This window comes from Calonectris borealis, chromosome 16, assembly GCF_964195595.1.
Source record: "Calonectris borealis chromosome 16, bCalBor7.hap1.2, whole genome shotgun sequence".
NCBI classification, from domain to species: Eukaryota; Metazoa; Chordata; class Aves; order Procellariiformes; family Procellariidae; genus Calonectris; species Calonectris borealis.
In genome coordinates this window covers 21,602,116-21,619,192 of record NC_134327.1, presented here as the reverse complement: position 1 = coordinate 21,619,192, position 17,077 = coordinate 21,602,116, and the positions used below count along the sequence as shown (strand labels likewise).

General features: G+C 44.0%; 1 protein-coding gene across 16 annotated transcripts in view; it reads right to left on the bottom strand.

The window, feature by feature from the left end:
* NPRL3 (NPR3 like, GATOR1 complex subunit) overlaps window positions 1-17,076 on the bottom strand; it is a 47,409-nt gene extending 30,333 nt beyond the window's left edge. For 3 of the 16 annotated variants that reach the window (XR_012676207.1, XM_075166004.1, XM_075166003.1), the window contains exons 1-5: window positions 16,880-17,075; window positions 15,440-15,509; window positions 10,067-10,105; window positions 6,287-6,416; window positions 2,847-2,921 (exon numbers count right to left, since the gene is read on the bottom strand). Coding sequence is in view for 13 of the 16 variants with exons in the window: in XM_075166004.1 (XP_075022105.1) it covers window positions 2,847-2,921; window positions 6,287-6,416; window positions 10,067-10,105; window positions 15,440-15,509; window positions 16,880-16,997 (432 nt within the window). In the remaining 3 variants the exon portion in view is untranslated. Of the gene's footprint in view, window positions 1-2,785; window positions 2,922-3,546; window positions 3,643-4,348; window positions 4,494-6,286; window positions 6,417-9,696; window positions 9,856-10,066; window positions 10,106-12,562; window positions 12,662-15,439; window positions 15,510-15,872; window positions 16,032-16,879 lie in introns of those variants that run through there. The other 13 variants (XR_012676206.1, XR_012676205.1, XM_075165999.1 and 10 more) reach the window with 11 other exon arrangements.
* Between the last annotated feature and the right edge of the window lies 1 nt (window position 17,077).

Genomic DNA, 17,077 nt, shown 5'->3' with positions numbered 1-17,077 from the left:
ATGGATAAGTAATCAAAGTAATTATCTTCAGTAGGTATCAAAAGTCAGCCTCTAGCAATTGGCAAAAGAAAGGAATTTTCTCTCGCAGCAACAAAGCAGAAGCTCAGTGATGTCCAAAGGTGAAGAGAAGACTCGGGGATTTCTAAGCTTGTCTATGTGCATCAAATGAACACAGCACCTGGAGTATGATACTCCTATCTGGTTTATTTTTTCCAGTTGTTAATGGGCCTTCTGCTAGCAGAGAGACGAAAGAACTCAGTTTCACACAGTGAGAAAAGAAAGCGTCAAGCTATTTGAAGAGGCAGAATATCACGATGTTCAGGTTAAATTCACTGGGAGTATAAGGACTGCAGTGCTTTTAACATAGCCCATTCACTCCACGTTGCTATACTGATGTTTGTCTTATATACTGACAAGACAGTAACTAGGTGAGAATTACCAGCACATGATCAACAATTTGATCCCAAACCGGAATGAATTTGGATTTACACTCCCAAACATTTCACAAATACGGTCCATTACTAACACCGCATTTGTGCAAGTCCCAGAATGAAAGTGCTGGAAAAATCTATCGTGTAAGTACAGCTGACAAGGGGGTGGACGTGGTGGCTCCAGCCTGAGTAAGCAGCTGCTTCATGTTTGTTAAGACATTTAAAGGAATTTACGGTTCTAGCAAGTGATAACTTGGCATGTAAACTAGCAAACCGTGAGTCATCATTTTTGGATTGCACTGTTCTTGCTGAGTCACGACACGTTGGTAACCCTGAAGCTTAAACACAGCAGGATCAGTGCTGATTATAGCATTTGGGACTTTGCCTGCTCTGTCTGCCCACTGCAGATGGACTCTCATCTTTATCTCAGAATGCCTCCACCCACCCTCTGCAGTGCACTACACCACGCTCGGAAAAAATTTCCACTTGCTTCTTGCACAGCACTTTCCAGAAACTTAACAGCTCTCTATGAACTAAGAGTGTCTCATTTGGCAAATACGATTTAGTGCTGCATTACGCACACAACTTTGCCAAAATGCAAAAAAGCAAGTTTTCTTAGGAGAACCACTAGAAATTAGATTCTAGAAAAATGTGGGCTAGAGATAGTCTTCATTGCACTTCACCAAGCTCTTCCAATATTGTGAATGAAGGAGCATTGGTTTCAACACTTCTGCTTCCACATGACTCAATGTGCACGAGTGTTTGTGTTTGCATGTGCGTCTACACATGCTTACCTACAACCAAAGCATGGTGCTTTACCAACACACCAAAACAACAAAATTCTTCAAGCTAATGTCTCTTAATGTGTGAAATCTAAAATCAACTCCTGTATTGCAAATTCAGCTACTCCTGACCTAAGAATGTCCCAGAGCACAAGAACACTGGATCCTCAGCAGAACTCAGTGAACGATTTCTTCCTTGCTTCAGACTGATTGCTGGGATAATTGTCTTGTGAAACCTTGCTCTTCAACTGAGGACAAGCCATGCGGACTGTGGCCATGTCCGTGTTAGTCACCACTGGAAAGCCAGCGGTAAGAAAAGTACTAGTGCTAAAAGGGGAAGAAAAAAAAAAAAAGGTCATTTCACAAGCAGGGAGCTGGAGGCTTTTAAATGATGACATTCTATCCAGTTGAGAAAAAATCAACCACGTCCATAAAGACAGCTATTCCAACTCCCTCTTTTGAATTTTAAAATGTTTCTTCATGTGTGTACATGCCACAAAAATAATACGATGGCTCCACAGATGCAACCTGTGGGCTGAGAAGAGAAAGCTGGAGCTCAGAAATCAAATAATGCTCGAACATAATGAAATTTCTAGGGTTTTATACCACCTAATTAGCCAAGCCAGGATCCCTTAACACAGATACCAACATCTTGTCAATAGAGTAGGCCCGAAAAAAATTCCAAGCAAAAACTACATATCTGCTCCAGGTTCTTGCTGAACATCAAAACCTACTTCCTCTTCATTTGTACCTTCTTCTCATTTAGAATGCCACAGCCGCTGCTCCCCGGCACTCCCCCTTTACAGTGATCTCATTGCTAAGAGGAGGCAGCTTTCAAACACTGTCCATTTAATTATAAAAAAAGCCTAGAGGCACTGAGCAAAGGCACATGTCTCTGTATCATACAGCATGAGTAAGGGCTCAAAACAGTGCTGCTCTGAGCCAGAGTAGGTTTCTGAATGACTCTGCACTGAGCGAACTTGGGTTGACCAAGGCCGTGGTGGGGACCTGACTCTTAAGGCTGGCCAAGCACGAGCCACTGCCCACGCTGCCTGCTGCCTCTGCTCTGGAGCAGAACGACCACCAAGGTCCGAGCTGCACGGAGTCACAAGGGCTCGGCAACGTGCTAGTGCCGCTGCATGGATTTGGTCCTGTCCTGGGCAGGAGCAGAGCAGTCACGTACAGAGCGCGGCATCTGACACACAGGACCGTCAGACCCAGGCTGCCTTCTGGCACAGCTTAGCTGACAAGCCTCGACTGCAGGGTCTAGAAAAATCACAGATTACCAGCTCACTAATAACAGAAGACAAGACACATACAGGACTTGCAACTGGGTTCATTATCTGGTTTGCAAAGTTTCTTGCATGCCTTTACGCTCTGGGTATTTAAAACCAAAAACTGTAGAAAATGTCCTGAAGAGAACAACTGTACTTATCTTCCACTGGGCTGGAAAACTTTCCCACTTGTCAGTGTCATATTCTACATTGGTTAGGTTTGTTGTTTCAAATTAAAATATCCCAATGAAATCAGGCACTGAATGTTTTACAAGAGATTACTGGAAGATGAGCTTACTGCATTCTCTTATAGATCCGAAGCACATCCCACTGTCAGATGGAATGAAGACAGGCCTTACCCTTAGTGCAAACACCACGTTGAAGAGAATCATAGTGGGCATCTCTCTCTTTGGTGAGGGATCAGTTTTGGATACCTGAAAAATATTTTTTAAAAAAATCACATAGGCTTCTGTCAGTTGGATCCAGTAACAAAGGGAAAAAGAAAAAAAAAAGAAAAGCCTAACTCCATCAAATAACAAGTTTGCTGAGAAAAGAGAGCAGACAAAGCAAATTATACCATCAAATTTGACTTGTAAAAAAAAAAAACTTTTAATTTTTTAATTAAAATGTCACAGTTACTCTACAACACTGCCTTTTCTGAGAAACTGTGAAGATTTAAACCAAAGCGTTTTGGTCATGACCATGGAAATGAGTATCAGTTAAGACAGCAGTCTTACTAGGTGTCTTTACTATTGCATTTTCGCATCATTAGGGACCCTAGGTTTAAATTCCTCAGCACAACTGTCATATATATTATTAACTAAAGAGAAATCTGTAGATTTCTCATCCCAGGCCCCACCTATTCTTTCCTTTCCTAAAATCCCCATTTGGATTGCGTCATGTTACAAACTGTTGCTTTTATCAGAAAAAATATGCTCTAGAACTGCAGTATTAAAATAAAAGGTTTGATTTTCCCTTCCTGCAGGATTTCAGACACATTCTCCAGCCCCCCCCATTCTTTCTGCAGCAGAGAGCTTCCTCCCTAACGCAGGTACAGACCTTCTGGTGGGGAGGAACAGTGGAAGCCAAGACCAGCAAGTTGAATTTGCCCATCTGAGATTAACCACTCCCAATCGAGCCAGCGTCGCCACAAGATGGAGCACAAAATCCAGAGGACATTCCTGCCACCCCCAAAGCTCCCTGCTGAACACCCACCCAATCCCAGGTGAAACAGCTGTAACCCGCCAGGCCAAACACCCAGCTGACCTCACATTCGGTCTCTACCCAACGTATGTGCATATGTAGCTAATGCAGCGTCTGCGACGGGGCAAACGCAGGGAAGCTGGCAAAAGCAGAGCTGCATCCACCCTTCCTGACAGGTCCTGAGCATCAGCAACGAACTGCTCAGCAGTGAACTCCGAAGTCAGAGTGCTTTTACTCAGTAGTCTTAAAAATTAGAGAAACTAAAAGCAGCGATACATATTTTTGTTTTTTCTAAGGTGTAAGTGAAGTTCTATCAAAAAGGCAGTGATGGGAGGGTGGTAAAGCCAATTTACTGTGTTTATTTGTTCTGGAGTTACAGGTTCCAGGATGTCTTGTGAACTTCAATAAAGACTCAAAAGCATTTCCAAGTGTAGGGACTGATCCTGTTCCTTCCTTAAAATCAAAGAAACTACCACCATTAACATCAGGTGGGATGCAGGCTAGATTTCATATCACCTCTTGTCCAGAAAAAAGAAGAAAAGACTACGCTGGAAAAGAAAATGCTGAAGGAATTTGAAGAATTCAGAATATTGCTACATAAAAGATGGTCTGGCACACAGGATTAAATATTCGTGCTCTTGTAACTCCTGAATCTCACCTGAGTAAGAATTTGCTGAGCTATCCCGTGGATTAACTTACTGCAGTATGAACTCCGAAGAAACCCAAACCGGAGACCGTCAGGTTACTCCGGTCACTGCCTTTGCTCCGTGGGAAAGCAGCTCCATCTAGCTTCCTCCTAACTGCAAAAGGTCCCAGATTTAGACTCAAATGAACTAGCAGAGATGGCTGCCACGTCTAGAAGATTCTGGACACTAGCAAGTTCTGAGGTGCCTACTGGGGTGATAAGACACACCCAAAAAGAAGATCCTACAAGAAGTAACAAAAAAGTGTTTAGAGCACTTTATAACTTCGTTTATGTACCCAGATGCAATTTTATTTAGACAAATTGAAAATGAAGAGACATTTCAATGCAATTAGGATAAAACTGACTGGAAAGTGGAGAGAAAGTATAATAATACGTGGTGAAAAAATGCAAATACAAATTTTCAGCCTCATTTACACCACATTTAGGAAGTTGTACCTTCCAGATGAGATTAGCAAAATAAAGGAATCTGATACAGTGAGAGAACAGGCCACCGCTGTCAGGGCCCTGAGGGCACCAAAAGGTCTTAATGGCTCTGACCAGCCCTAACTGGTCCCCACACACACGCTAGCCCATGACCCAGGAGCTCCATTTAAGCTCAGCCCTGGAGCCCCATTTAAGCTCAGCCCAGGGCCTGTAGGTGTGCCTGTCTCCAGCCCTCCCTCCTGGATAGACCTTCAACCTACGTCGTTGTAGGTAGCTTGTCTCCTGGCTGGACCCTTCGTTAAGTAATTGCAGCCTTATCCTCCAGCCCTGTCTCTGGTCCTATCTCCTTTTGCTCCTGGCTGGGGTCCCTGTACAGACCCTGGGCCTGGTTCATTGCTTGCCTTGTCTGGGGCTGCTGAGGTACTTGCACAGCTTGGGGACACCTGAATTCTGTCTTCCAAAACAGCTTAAACGTTTGAGGACTGAGTCTTGGTGATCCTCCGTCACATGTCTTGTAGCCTCAGACTGAGTTTCAAAAGTGGAACACTAGCATCTGGTGATGCTTGAGGCCAGCTCCTCACTTGGATTAAAGCAGTCTGGTCCTCTAAATATCAAGCAGCAGTTGCCAACAATCTGCACCTCTAATTATAGATAGCAAGGATGATAGAATTGGAGAGCAGATTTTTTTTCCTGAAAAAATGAATGACTTAGTAAATTTGATGAAAAATGAGACCAAGGCAGCTCAGTGACAGATATCAACGTTGGATTCAGAAATTACCAAAGCCTAGTTCATTCTTACAGTCTATGAGGAAGAAGGAATGGGACAGGGAATATTTTGCACATAGAAGCATGTAAGTTCTTTCCTAGATTTAAGCAGGACCTTTTCCATAGCCTGGGTGGCAACTGCTTTCATTCCAAGCAGCTAAAACACAGGCCACGGCGCAAGGTCTCAATGCAAACAGCAGCCTGACTTCACCCACAAGAAAATTTTAGACCTCTTTCAACATCCTACCTATTCCAACCGAGCCTTGTGAGTCATCTTCAGCACCAGTAAGAGTTAAAAGTAAAGAGTTAAAAACAAGGCTGACGTCGCTTCTAGCATTTGTGAAGGTTTTTGGTCTGGGGTTTTTTTTTAACTGCCATGCTAATTAGAGGTGCTAAAAAGCTAACTTGCAATAACTAACATGGTGAGAAACAGCTTTTTGGGCTGGCCTGCTTAGCATTACTGCTCTTTACCCACACTGCTTTCCTACAGCAACCAGGAGGGGGTTTCTGTGAATCACTGACACAGCTCCCTCAGTTTGATACTCGCTGTATTTATGTGGAAGTAAGTAAAAGACAGCTTTGAGCGTCAGGAAGTAAAAACAGGATCAAAAGCAAACATGCACATTCTGAATTCTAAGTTTCCTAGCTAAGCCAGGCAGTTTGAAAAGGCGGCAGGTCCCCAGAGCAGACCTCGCACCATACCTGCCCAAGGGCATGCTGCAGCAACGTGGGATGGCCAACAAAGCGAACATTATCAATCTTCAGTTCAAACTTTTTGCCACACATATCTGACTTGGTAGCCAAAATTGTTGCCAGGATGACATCCGAAAACCTTGAAGAGCAGAGACAGAAGTTATTACAATTTTCAAAAAGCATACCTCCAGAATATTCCTCCAAATACAGATACATTTAACTTGTGAGTTTTTAAAGTATTGTAAATTGTGTCTAAATTGCTGTACCACCAATTATGGAAAATTAAGAACCCCTTAATTACATTTCTCAGATCATCATAATTATAAAACAGGAAGCATTCACAACAAAGACTGCAGGGTCATGCTTATTTAATTACATGCTCAGCAAAATACATTGGAAAGATTAGATGCAGTTCACTTAAATATAAAAACAGCTCGAGTTAGCAATTGCCTGGATTTAGCTGCAGGTTAATGAACTTACTAAGCAACTACATATCGACACAGCCTGTCACTCAAGCACAACAGAGATCTTTAAGCCACCCAGTATGGCAGAGGGGAAGGGAAGAGAGAGCTGATTCAATTAGAAGAAACATCTATCCAACGCTTGTCCGTCCTTTCCCAAATCTCATCAGCGAGATTCAAAGTTACTCACTCAACAGATCTCAACCTGTGGTCAACGGACCACCGGCCCCCTTCCCAGAGCTGCCTGGCCTCACCTGGGCTTTCTCATTTGATAAACCAGACTGAGACAAGTTCGTGACAGGGCAGGCCCTTCCCAACGCCAACCGTGGTGTTACTGGATTGCTCTGGATTGGTGGTGGGAAGAAGGCAGCTGCGAGACAGGAGGGCAAGTATCTACAAGGAGCCTGCCCTGAAAAATACAGCTACCGCTGCAAAAACGGGTAGGAATCCAGTGTGACAAGGGAGGAATTCTGCAACTGCTCTTTCCGATGGCCTTGCAACGTTGGTCTGGTCTCTACAAACACTCGTTTTCCTCAGGGTGTCCCCTGAGACAGTGGAGCTCAAATCCAGAGGGAAGAGGACCTCAGTCAGCCGCTGGAGGGAACTTGTTCTAGAATAGGAGCAGTGCAAGGTTTGATACGAGCAAGTTCTTTCCTCATCTGATTTCTCGGAGGCTCCCATTTAACCACATGATTTTCAAACCAGTTTCTGATGAAACCAGTTTTTTAAGAATGAAAATGTTTATTTCATTTTCTTTATTTACATTCAGGGATGTGTGTCCCTGTCAGACCATCCCCCTCCACCAGGCAGGTATCCCAGATAACCCAGTATCGCTCAGAAAAAAGGGCAGGCATGGGTGTGTGCTGCGCTCACCTTATCTCTTGGCCACAAGTGAGCCCTCGATGCCCAGAGAAGGAATTAATGTACCATATTCCTGGTTCACTCTGCGTGAGTTATGGAGTACTACAGAAAGTAAGACAAATGCACACAGCCAGGTCTTTTGTGTACATCCATCTGCAAATGACCCAAGGGGCATTTCTTTTATTAGACCTACATATACTGAAGATGCAGGACAACACAGGGGCTTTACGAGCTGTGAAAACCCCTGGTGTTTGTACAAACTGGTCATCCTGACCACAGCACGCTGCTTACGCTTGGCTTATGGAAAGGAGCAGCTCCGTACAAATTTCCAAACCCCTGACCAAACGCAGCTAACGGGCAAGCAGAGAAATGAGGAGACTAGCCAGATGCTCCTGCGGCCAGTGAGCCCACGGTCCTTGGCCACCGCACTGGACTGGGCTGTGCAACACAGGGAGTTCGTGAAGAAAGGGCAAAGTGTCCTCAAACAGATCCCGGACTGACAGTCCTTGGAGATCACATTCAAAATAGGAAAAAAAATCACAGCAGTGAGCTCTTCCCCCTCTACTTGCCCCGTTCAGCTGTGTTCGTTAATGGGCTCATCATGGAGCCAGGGAGACTGTAATAGCAATGGATCCAAAACGAGCATATTTTGGGGAGCGGAGGGAGAAGGAGGCAAATTAGAAAATGCCTGCTTGCTGGCAAGAAATGAGTTACTCTTCCCTCCCCCAGCCTTGGCAATGGATATCTTGGGAGATGAAAAACTGATCATTACGATGACTTTCACCACTGTTGAGATTTGACTTTTACAAGGAGTTACACCAGCAGATCTTTTAACAGATAAATGTGGCGCTGAACGTAACAGTTCAGCAGTTCCCCAGGAGAGCTCATGACACCAACAGCCCTGTCCGTCCTGCCTTCTGTGTGGCTCTGGGGGGAGGAGGAGATTAAAAGGTTGATTTTGTAAAGTCCCCAGTATCTTCTCACTAGCAGAGACTTCTCTTTCTGGGAGAGTGCTGCAGCTGCAGCCAGATGACACGCTCGGGAAAGATAATCCTATGATGGGTTACAGGGGTGCTACCTGATGGGTGCAGACACCTGGTACCACCACAGAGTGACCTAGAGTCCAGCCCCATTCTCCTCGTCTAACAGCCTACATTTATTGGGTTTGCTGGTTTGGGTTTTTTCCCCCCAAAGCTCTACGTAATTTATACGTTTCTTAGGCCTCAGGATCATATAGGGAGATTGAGGGACAGCAGATACGTTATTCCCATCATTTCAATTCATCATCTCATCTTAGAAAGTAACTCTTTTACTTTAGATATTTTAATACTGATTTTCTAATCTCTGGGGTGTAGTAAGATGACCTAAAAATACTGACTTCTCAGAGCCCACAAATTTGTTAGAAGCAGATTAGGTTTCACAGTTGGGCAGTAACAGTCCCTTCTTCTTTTATGAGATAAAAAGAAGAGCATTGTGATTTCCAGAGGGAAGCAAAACTCTCCTGTACTAAGGAATTCAGCAGGCAGAAACTAAATACAAAAAACAAAAAACAAAAGCCTTGATTTTCCCAAAATATCCTACGACTCCTATCACGAGCTCAACGTAGCAGCAACAGCAGACAATCCAGCAGCACGATACAAACCACACTAGTGCAGATCGACTGCTGTCACCAGCATCTCCTCCGGAAATCGAGCTGAAACAACAATTGCTTTAGCTTTAGCACACAGAAAAGGAGGGGAAAAGAATCTCAAACACAAATCCGTGTTTTCCCCAAGAACGGATAATAACTTTTAATATGCCACAGGAATTCACAGCAAGGTTTTTATAAAGAATTCTTCTTTGATGTAGTTTAAAATGGGAGCTGATTATCTAGGTGAGCATCTTTATGTTAAGCAGGGACTAGAGATGCAGTTTAATTCTTTTGGGGCCCTGGGTAAAGATAAGCACTTTTCCCTCCACACATTCCAAAAGGGGGTATAATGCAGTCATCCAGTTTAGCTTAGCGGGGCACCAAGAACAAGCAACCAGAGCAGCTGCTCAAAACCAGGTCTCTGAAGAGCTCTCCATAATTACTGTGGGATTAAATAGTTTACTCACTGATCTGTACTTTTAAGTCATTGCTCATCAGAAAGCAATTTGGTTTAGGGCTCCTTGTTGGAAAAACTACAGTGCCAAGGCTATACTTGTTGCATTCTCGGAGGATCACAGCTTTTCCCAATTCACAGAAGGGACAGTACCACACCCATTCTGGATACCCTACAGGAAGCACAGAAATGTTAGTAGGACCTTTGTAATTATCCTAGCACGAACCTTTAGCAATATGTTTCCTACAGACATTGTGATTTAGCATATAATTATCTCATCATTCAGTGTAAAACAGAAACCAGAAACAAAGCACAATTAAAAGGATGGTGAGAAAAGAAAGCCATTCTAGACAAAGGTGATTGTTTAGAACGTTTGGTCTTACCCCGAAACCAATTGCTCATCAGTTAGAAGACATTGGTCTCTGAAATGGGAACATGGCCATAAACACAAAACAAAAAAACACAAGAAAATAAACGAGGCAAGTACACAAAATACAAAAAAAAAAAAAAAAAAGAGATAATATTAAAAACTAGGATGAACTATTAAGGGTTAAACTCCTGTAAAGGAAATATAACTATTGAGAAGAGTCAAAAGTTAACGGTAGGTGAATTCCTGAGGCTTAGATTGACAACACAGAGAAAACAGGCTAAGGCATTTTAGCCCTTTCGCTAGCACTGGCTGCTGTAATGTGTTCCCACAATATGTTGCATTTATGGAGCTGTATTTACACCGTACTTTTTAATTCATGCTTACCTTAAGAGAAAATAGAAGAGGCTGCAGTCTGATTTAGAGCAGACTCTAAACTTCAGTTTCTTTTCTAGACTATTACTAGTGTTTTCCCCAAGGAATATCCCGTGCAGCCCCAAATGACCCAGAGCTCTTCACAATTGGTTCACAATACCCCAGGACTTAGAAAAAGAAGATGCCAACCACTTATTGTTGCATGCACAGCCAGGGTTCTGTAAAGGGCCTTGCACACAGAGCTGCTGCTGCTCCCCCCGGGCACCTAAACAATAGGTACAAGTCTGTCCAGAACCACAGCACAAGCATGAAGTCATTCTCCCTCTCCGTCTGCCCCAGGCAATAAGCAGAAACTTCGGAAGAGTAGGCTGAAAAAGTTTTCAAGGCAAAGAACCTGAAAACCTTCTTTACAACAGGTGTACAGAGCGGCTCTGTTAACAGCTGTACTCGCTTTTATATCAGAGAAACAAGTACCTATTTTCATTTGAAGTCAACTGCTTTTTTTTCCAAATAACAAAGAAAAAAAGGACTTGTTTCCTGAAACAAATTTCCTAAATATACTGACAAATGAATCTGATAAAAGCTTTACACTGTCCAGGTTAGAAAGGGGAGACAAAATGAAAACCTCCAACAATTATTAACCCAAAGACAGCAGATTTCTACTGGTCATGTTGAAAAGGGAACCTAGAGCAAGCCCAAATGACAAACTGTACAAAGGGGGTGACATGACAGGAAGGGTGTTTAAAGGGGTGGGCGGATGGATGAATGGGAAAGCACGGGCTTACAGAAAGGAAGCCTTTCAGAACAAATACAAGGAAGAACACTGGAGTCCAGTGAAAGGAGGACAGAGGATACAGAAATGTTATCACAGGAGAACTACTGTTTGTCAGAAAGGGACATTCAAGTCCTTGTTTGTCAGTAACTTGACTTTTTTTTATAACAGAAGCATTTGGCCAATTAATGACATCCATGCTGTCAAACTTGCTAAACCTCCTTCAGTTAGTTATGCTACCAAAAAAATGCAAAGTCTGGTGTAACATATGTTACTATATGTGCATCTTCAATAGAATTTTTGCTTGCTGACTATACCACCTCCAGGAAAACTACAAAAACCATTTCAAACCAATTTAACAAAGCATCACCTTACGGCTTCAAAAGAGTAGTGGCCTCATGATTTTTCAGGGGAAAAAGAAAAGGAAAAAAAAAAAAAGAGACTGGCAGGCATCTCCATAAGCTGTGAGGGGTATGTATTACTGGTAAAGCACTCAAAAACTGAACTCAAACGATGAAAGGCTGAGAAGAAGCCAGCAAAGAGAGACACTTGACAGGCAATTTGTTTTGATAGTGACAGATTCTCCTGAATACCTTTTTGTTGCATGGCCATCATAAACACACCTCAACCACTTCTGCTGCTTGACTTGCTTTTAAGAGGAAGAAAAATCTATATTCTGAAGACCCAAATGCACAGCTCCATTGAGTTGAAATTAATATAAGCAAATACACACAAGTAACCTAGAGGTAGGATTGTCATGAATAGGCTGCAATTGTCTATAAAAACCAAAAAGCATAACAATGACCAGGAAATTCGAGTCTGAAGGCTAAAAGAAATCCAATTATGCATACAAATATGCTATATGGGAACAGAGAGTTAAGACACCTAAACTGACGTAATTTTGTCCCTTCTGAGGCCATAAAGAAATACATACAGCTCAACTGCTCCAGGAGACATCAGCTTAAAGGTAATTGATCTGGGTTCCAATAGCTTAGGAAAAAAGCAATACTGAACCTTATCTAGGATACAATTGGTGCTAGATTGCTAGTAAATTAAAGGTAGCCATTCAGTATAAAAAAAAGGATGAATCCAACCCTCATAAGAACTATTGCAGCAACAAGATAAATCTGAAATAACCTTTGCTACTGAACACGAAAACATGGAAAAGACCCAACCCTTCAACATTATCAACCTTGCCATACACCATCAACTCAATCTAGCAGTCTGCCCGCTCCAAAGCCTCAGTCTGTGCCACCAAAAACATCTACAGATGCTACTGATACGCGGCGATTTAAAGGAATCTTTTTGCCAACTCTTCCTTGAAGAAGCCTTCCAGAAATAATACAAAACCACTTGATAAATTACTTTCATCAAGGACAATTCCAATCAGGAAATCACCACCACCAGAAAACAGACTGGACTTCATGCTGATGAAATCTCTCATGGACTTCTGAGCCGAGTGTTTCAGGAAGAGAACTGCTGCACCACTGCGCTGCGGAAGAACGAACTCACGGGGACAGAGCTGCTGCTGGGGGAATGGCTCTCACAAAACCAGTCGCCCCATTCCTGGTCTCTCCAGCCTGATCTTCAATGGGAACATACAAAACACATTCCAAACAGGAGCAAAAATTCATAACATTGGTGAGGGAAAAAAAAACCCTGGGCTCAATGACAATACTGATTTTACAGCATATGAGAGTTAAACTCCTTCCTTTCCTAGTTTACAAATTGTATGCGTCTCGCTCTCTCCAAGAAATCTCTTACAATCTCCCCTTACAATCTCTTCTACTGCAAGGCACCAACTTCGCTACTCCTAAAATGGTCTGATCCAAACCAAAGGTCTCAGCAACCTGTTGTACACAGTTTCGAAGATCCCTTTTTGTTTTGTGCTGGAAGAAGGGCCTGTATACCTTAAACTTGCGTATTTTTTCCACCTGTATCAGTAAGTCCAGTGAAAGATATTAACTCTGCCAACAAACCTCCTCTTGTCTAATATAAATTAACAATACTCAATATAGAAAGAGCATCAGTGATTTCTTCCACTAGCTGCTATCACTGAAGAGAAGGATACATTTAGCTGCCACATCAGTTGTATGGGACGCAGTGGACTTACAACACTGATTACAGTGGTATTGGGGAAAAGCTTTTCAATAAACAGACTTGAAACAAACACAATTTTGAATGAGACTTTGGATTTCTGAATGCAGATGCCCAGCCATGTAAGCACGCAAGCAGTGTGCTGGACCTGGCATCTGGCCTCTAGCAGAACCAACACTTTCAGAGCAACATAAACGCTCCCCTTCTATTTCCCTTTATCCGCTTGGCAGCTATAGACAGATCCGCAGGAGATAATCTTAAGGGACTTCCTGCTAACAGACCTGTGTTGGTTGACACCTCAGTTTCATCTTCATAGATATAAGGCTTATAAACACTGACCTTACTAAGAGTCAGGTGCAGACACTGCGGCATGAATTTGTATGCATTGCTATATACAAAACTGTACAAGTGAAAACTTCTTTTTTCTGAAGACCATCACTGCAGAGGGGGATTTCTGTCTTAGTATTCTTTCATTTAGCGCTTCAGAACTGTGATACTTTGCGCTTAGTGAGCTCAGTTGAGAGATCATAAATTCTTTTAAGCGCTAAAAGCTTAATAACAAATACCTGACCAGGAGATTAAGCACTAACTGTCAAGCCCAGAGTTCTGGATACCACTACAATGAAATAATCTAAATCTTTGTTTAATGTAGGTTACGTGCCAGCACATTCAACCTACTTAAAACCAGTTTCAGGAAAATACTAGCAGTTTTCTTGTCTGACCATAATTTGAAATGATAAAAGCTTTTCCTACATCACTTGTAGTAGCCACATACTGCATCACACTAATTCAGCACCACAGGCAACATCCAGCGATCGCAGCTCCACGTTAAGTGCTTTGCTCAAAAATGCCAAAACGGCAGAGGCAACAAGAATCAGTACCAGGCAGAAGCTGGTACCGTTCCAGCACCGTCTTAATCTATCTAGGGAAATACTAGAGCCAGGGTTTTGAACAGCAACCAGCAAAATCCCTGAGATAACCAGCAAGCGTGTGCACAGAGCCTTCCTAACGGGCGTACTAGGTGCGTCCACAGCACAGTCTGAAATGCCATTCACTAATTACCAAGCTTACAAAACCACAGCTTGCTCCCACTGGAGTCGTGCCCTGTACCGTACTGCGCTGGCTGGAGACACGACAGAATGCTGCATTTGAAGGTTTCAAAGATACCAGAAAAGGCAAGAGGTACGAATGACCTCAAGCAAAATGTGTTTTCATAAGATCCCAGTCCTAGAAAAACATATGAATTTGATGAAGTTTACTGTCATGGGTGATTTTAATTTCAGCTGAACCATTCTCAGTCATAAAGTTAAGAACGAGCTTACATTTTGTGAGGTTGGGATCTAAATTTCTTTTTTGGGGGCAAGTGATGAGTACTTCTTTTTTACTTTTATACGAGAGAAGAGCAGCAACTACCCCGTTTTATTAATATTGGAGATTAAAACACTTATCACAAAAAAGATCTGCAACTGAACTACAGGCCAACAGACAAAAAACCTTCTTCTTTCCCAGACTTGTCTCATATCTGATAAATTTAGAACTGTGCAGCAGATTTCAAATCTTCTACAAAAACTAATTAGAGGGTCTTTTCATACGTACATGATGCTGAACAACACACTGCCTATTTTCAGTGCGTTTGTTACCCACTGATTTCCTGTAATTGAAAAACTATCTTTAAGTCTCAGTATCCTTTTGGGCTACTACTTCACTCCACAGACACTCCACTCCGCAAGGGCAGCTATATGTGGAGAAACAAAATTAGTTATTCATTGCACAGCAATTCCATACGACAATTACACGAGCTAGGGAAGAATGTGAATATCCAGTTGGAAGTAGGCAGGTAAAGAAAAGTGGAATTTTGCCAAAGTATTAATACTCCTAGCTTTGAAAGACTAATACTTTCTAACGAGCACAAAATACCTGACCTATACCTTGCCCAGAAAACAATAGATTCAGTAGCATTCCCTCATGAGAAATTCCTCATTACTAAGCACTAATTTGTTCATAACTTGGCATTAAAGCATTTTTTGGCAGGTCATCTTCTATACAGTCCGAGAGAATTTGCCTACTGAGCTAGCAGGCAAGAGAGCAAGAGGCCATCTCTCCTCTGTTTCAAACTCTTAGGCAAGGAGAAATGTTTTCCCCTACCTGGAGTCCCCATCTTGATCTTCTGTGGTGTCACCAGAGCTATTCACAGCGTATCGACTCCTTGGTTTATCTGAAACAAAGAATAAAGACAGCTTTTCCAAGGAACAATCCCCTTAAAGTGTTCATTAAAATAAGTGCATTAAGAGAATACTTGTGCATTAAGAGAATACTCGTCTGTGCCCTTTTCAAAATTATCTATAACCGAGATCTAAAAAAAGTAATATTAAAAGCAGAAAGCCTCTTCCTTTTAGGTAGAAGTACCAGATCTTGTTTTTTCTATTCTCACTCAAAAACACATCAAAAAATAGCAGAAAGAGGTTTACATCTTCAGGGGATAAAGAGGAGAAAGCAAAAAATTCACAGAAACAATTTTTCTCTCAAGTGCCAGGTAACAGTTTGCAGTTCGAGAGAATGTGGAAAATAAAATTCTGACCAACGCATTTCCCTCGTTATTGCTCAGGTTTCAGGACAATGATGATGCTTCAGAAGCTCCTCCTGCAGTCGCAGGTATCGAAATCCTTTACCAACAAAAAGCAGTAAGGGGGTCGGAGGGAAGCAGCCAGCCAAAATGACCCACGTTTTTAGATCTTACCTATAAAAACAAAAAGGGGTTTGAAGACGATTCTCCCTTGGTAAAAAGTGACTCACAACCTAAACAGGGGTGTCAGACCCCTCGTGATAGACGGCAGTTAGGAAGCGACCCAAGTCAAACGGCCTCGTCGCTCTGCAGCACCTTTAGGCCGCGCACCAGGACACTCGCCCGCCAGCGAGGCCAGGTGGGACACCGACCCCGGGCGCAGCGCCGCAGCCACCCTGCCCCCAGCCCCCGCGCGCTCCCGGGCTGCGGGCAGGTCCCAGTCCAGCCCCAGGCGCCGTCCCGGACCTGGAGCATCAGAGGAAGAGGTACGGCCAACACCGGCCCTACAGCAGCCAGCTGGCACCTGAACGGTCCCATGCTCCTGTCTTCCAGAAGAAATGAAACCTCCCCCACCCCGTTATTCAACACAAGGGACTGAAGTCTCTTCGTTTCTACCCGTCATGGGTTAAAGCTCACTGAGTGTCTTCTGAATCCCCTCCCTGCACCCTTCAGGCCCACTCCGCTTCAGCGGCGCCAGGGACAGCACCAAGGCACCGGGTCGATAATAACACCTGGCAATAACGCGGTTCAATTAACGGGGGGGGTGAGGAGGGGGTGTGTGAGCGGTGCCAGGAGGTACGAGGTGTGCCAGGGGGTGCCAGGCCCCCACGGAGGGTATGAGGCATAGGGGGGTGTGCCAGACCGCCACAGGGGGTGTGAGGGGTGCGTGTGGGATACCAGGCCCCCAGAGGGGCCCCGGGGGGTGCCAGGCCCCCGCGGGCGGCAGCGGGCCCCCGGCGGAGGCTCCCGCGGGGCAGCCGCAGTCCCCAGGCCGGCCGGACCCCGCGGCGTCGCGCACTTACTGGCCTGTGCGGCGGGGTGCTCGGCGCCGCGCTGGAAGGGGAAGCGGAAGAGCAGCTTGTTGCCGCGGCTGCCCGAGCTCACCAGGATAACGCTGATGGGGCTGGTGCTCTCGCCCATGCCGGCGCGGCACGGACCGGCCCGGCCCGCAGGAAAGCCGCCCGCCGCTGCCGGCTTCCGCTTCCGCCCGCTACCCGGGC